The sequence below is a fragment of the Gossypium arboreum genome, chromosome 8, assembly GCF_025698485.1.
Source record: "Gossypium arboreum isolate Shixiya-1 chromosome 8, ASM2569848v2, whole genome shotgun sequence".
NCBI lineage: Eukaryota > Viridiplantae > Streptophyta > Magnoliopsida > Malvales > Malvaceae > Gossypium > Gossypium arboreum.
Genome location: NC_069077.1, coordinates 132,377,736 through 132,381,508, shown reverse-complemented (window position 1 = coordinate 132,381,508; position 3,773 = coordinate 132,377,736). Strand labels below are relative to the sequence as shown.

Genomic DNA, 3,773 nt, shown 5'->3' with positions numbered 1-3,773 from the left:
CCTCAGTTGGTTGCATATAATGTAAGTGGTTTAATTTAAAATTACCCTTTTAGTATCTCTAATTTGGATGACGACGTACAAAATGTCCTTTCTGATAGATGGGAATATCATTTCATTATTGTTGCCGCCATACCTGTCCAATTTTAAGGTTATCATTTTCTCCCATTAATTTAATTTTTAAGTTTATTTGGTTGGAAGATTATTTAATTAATATAAAAGAATTATTTCAAATAATTAAATTGACTTTCAAATTTTTCTTTTATATATATAAAATTTGGATTGGCCTTATTGCTGAACTTTATTCTAAATTATATCAAAATTTCATTATTGGTTTTTATTAGAATTGATCCCTAAATTATTAATTTGTTCTGTTTTATATTTATTTAGAATAAATTAAATATAATTTTTATTGGAAGATTTAACATTTTTTATTTCATTTAAAATTTTAATTTTTCTATTTATTTGAATAAATTAAATATAATTTTAAATCGCATAATTCTTAAAGTAATATATATATTTGTTTGACCAAATGACTTAAAGTTTTTTTTTTTTTAAATGTTGAAAAGACTGACTTGTTCTAGAAAGAGAGAGGTTTCCCTAAGAGGTTAGAATTTTCATCCATCCATGAAACAATGGAAGGAATGATAGTTAGTTACTTTTTACTGCTGAAGGTAGAGATTAGTGATTTGACGTCTTCACTCACTCACTCTATCTTTCTGTGGCTGCCAATTCAATGTATAAGCAACTCTTTGCATTTGCAAAAGGTTAAATAACTAAATATACATTTTCTACCTAAATTTCATTTTAAGGTTTGAATTAGCTTTTAAAAGTTCTTTTTTCTTTTAATTAGGTTAAGGTTGGATTTATTATTAAACTTTTTTAATTAATCTCTTGAATTTATCTTTCTAATTCAAATAAGTTATTTACTGACAAGTAAATTCATATCCTAAATTAAAAATTTTAATTTAAATACTTAATTAGACTAAAATAAATTTTAAATAATAAATTAAATCTAAAACCAAATTTAAATATGGACAAATGAAAAACTTTTAAGTAGCAATCTGAAACTTAAAATAAGTTCAGGTTACCCTTTTTGCAAAAGTGTTCATATGTACATATATTTAATGATAACCCCTAGCTGGCTCGCCATCTAATCAGATGTGATTTACAATTTTATAGTATACTTTGAGATAATTATTCAATGCATTTTATCTATACTTTTGTTCAATTTTTGTGGGGTTCTTTTCCTTGTGATCGAGTTATGTTTTCTCCTAAATAAGATGTACGTTAGTGGAAAAGGTAAACAATTATCATCATGACTAGTGTAAAATGTGAGCTTTTTATTTATTTATTATATTTTATTAGCAACTAATCAAAAGCCAAAATAGAATCTAGTTGGCCAGGCCTTCTCAACCCATGTTTGAGAATTTTAGAGCAGCAAACTGGGGCTCTTTTCATTTTCAGGTTCTTACATCCTAATATGTTTGCCTAGCAGTAATTAATATGTCTGACAAGACAGTGGTGTTACTTAAAAATTCACCATTTATGATGTTTAATGTAAGTAGTATGAGAGGAGGCAATGCATCTCCAAAGCTTTAGAATATATACTAGGTTTTATTTAAAAACCCACATGCTAGGAGTTAAAAATTGTTATGGTCGGAAAGACAAAAAAGGTTGTCAAAGTGAGTGGGTCCTTGTTGAAATCTTCTTCAGCTTTAGTTTTCTACATGCAAAACATAAAATAATTGATGTGCCATATCTCTTCCAAATTCCAATCATCATCACAATCAGCACTATTACCTACACTTTGTTGGACCCCACGGCCGTTTTTCCTGTTAATTTTCACCTCTCACTTTCACTCCTTTTCCGTCCTCCATAGTTTGTGTGATCCCTCCGAAATTTTATGATTCATTCAAGTACCGCCGTCCACCCTCCCCCCTTTCCTCCTCTTATAAAACCCAATTGTTTCATTTCTCCATTTGGCCAAGACCCAGTCACCAAACCAAAGCAACCCCCACTCTCCCCCCTCACCTCCAATATGACGCTTGCTGCCATTGCTGTTAATTTCAACCCATTCACTTCGCCTGCTAGTCCAAAGCTCACTCAGTCGTCTACTCCGTCCTCCACCACCATTAATCCTCTCAAGATCAACACTCATGAGAACCCACAGTTTTCATGGAAACATGGCTCGTTTCTAACTCATTCTAACTCGGATAAACTTGCCAAGAATTGGATGGAGTATCAAGGAATCAACAACTGGGAGGGCTTGCTTGACCCTCTCGACGATACTCTACGTAGTGAGATTCTAAGATACGGCCAATTCGTCGAAGCAGCGTATCGGTCTTTCGACTTCGACACTTCTTCGCCTACTTTTGGGTCGTGTAAGTTTTCCAAGAACTCGCTGCTCACTCGGTCTTGCATTCGGGAGACTGGTTATAAACCCATCAAGAACTTGCGTGCCACATGTGGGATTCAACTGCCGGGTTGGATAGACCGGGGACCTAGCTGGGTTTCGACTCAGTCCAGTTGGGTCGGTTACGTGGCGGTGTGTCAGGATAAGGAGGAGATCGCCAGGCTCGGCAGGCGTGACGTGGTGGTTGCCTTCAGGGGAACCGCCACTTGCTTGGAGTGGCTGGAGAATCTACGTGCCACGCTGACTTCCCTGCTCGATGACGTACCCAATGTGGATTCTAATGGCGGTGGGGCCATGGTGGAAAGTGGGTTCTTGAGCCTCTACACTTCCGGTAACGCCTCGTGTCCTAGCTTGCAGTCCATGGTGAGGGAAGAGATCGGAAGAGTACTCGAAGCCTACGGCGACGAACCCCTGAGCTTGACCATCACCGGCCACAGTCTCGGCGCGGCTCTAGCTACACTTGCGGCGTACGACATAAACTCCAACTTCGGCAATGCACCACCGGTAACCGTCATCTCTTTCGGAGGACCAAGGGTCGGAAACCAAAGCTTCAGGTGTCAGCTAGAGAAACGGGGGACCAAGATTCTACGTATAGTGAACTCCGATGACCTGATCACCAAAGTGCCAGGCTTCGTAATCGAAAACAACGACATGGCCGTCAATGTGGCGGGGCTGACGAGCTGGGTCCAGAAGCGCGTGGAAGAGGCGCAGTTAGTATACGCAGACTTAGGGCAAGAGCTAAGACTGAGCAGCAAAGAGTGCCCGCACTTGAGCAAGGGAGGCGTGGCATCATGTCACGAACTCAGTACGTATCTGGAATTAGTAAATGGTTTCGTTGGTTCAAATTGTCCTGTTCGGGCCACTGCCAAGAGAGTTTTAGGAGAACACCATCGAAAAAAAACTGGCACCTTTGTAGTCTGTAGATAGCAAATTCAGTTATTGGAAAACATACATGTATTATATATATAATCTGTAGAATTAAGCCGAGACGAGTGAAGATAGTAACTAATAAGCTAGGCATTGTAGAGGAAGGGGCTATCCTAAATTTTTTGTGCATTGTATATAATTTGGGAGAAGTCAACTTTAGGGTCTTCAAGATATCAAGACTGAAACAATTTCATCAAATTGATCGTTTAAAAAAAAAATACAACTCAATAACTATAACCAAAGACCCAATTCAATACATTTATTACTCGTATAAATGAAATAACCCCAGCAGTATTTACCCTGTTTGTACAGTTACTAACTCATAATATTATTTTCTAATCACAAAAATCTGAACTGGCTAACCCTAACAAAAACAACCGGCCCCATCTAGCTGCATCCTTCGGACCTAACCCTAAAACAATAACAGAGCCAT

The 3,773-nt window shown here is 37.3% G+C and overlaps 1 protein-coding gene across 1 annotated transcript; it reads left to right on the top strand.

Annotated features, from left to right (window-relative positions):
- Nucleotides 1-2,221: 2,221 nt before the first annotated feature.
- Nucleotides 2,222-3,340, top strand: LOC108462090 (phospholipase A(1) DAD1, chloroplastic). Its single transcript, XM_017762088.2, has one exon. The coding sequence runs from the start codon at nucleotides 2,234-2,236 to the stop codon at nucleotides 3,338-3,340; it is 1,107 nt and encodes a 368-aa protein (XP_017617577.2). The 5' UTR covers nucleotides 2,222-2,233.
- Nucleotides 3,341-3,773: the final 433 nt, after the last annotated feature.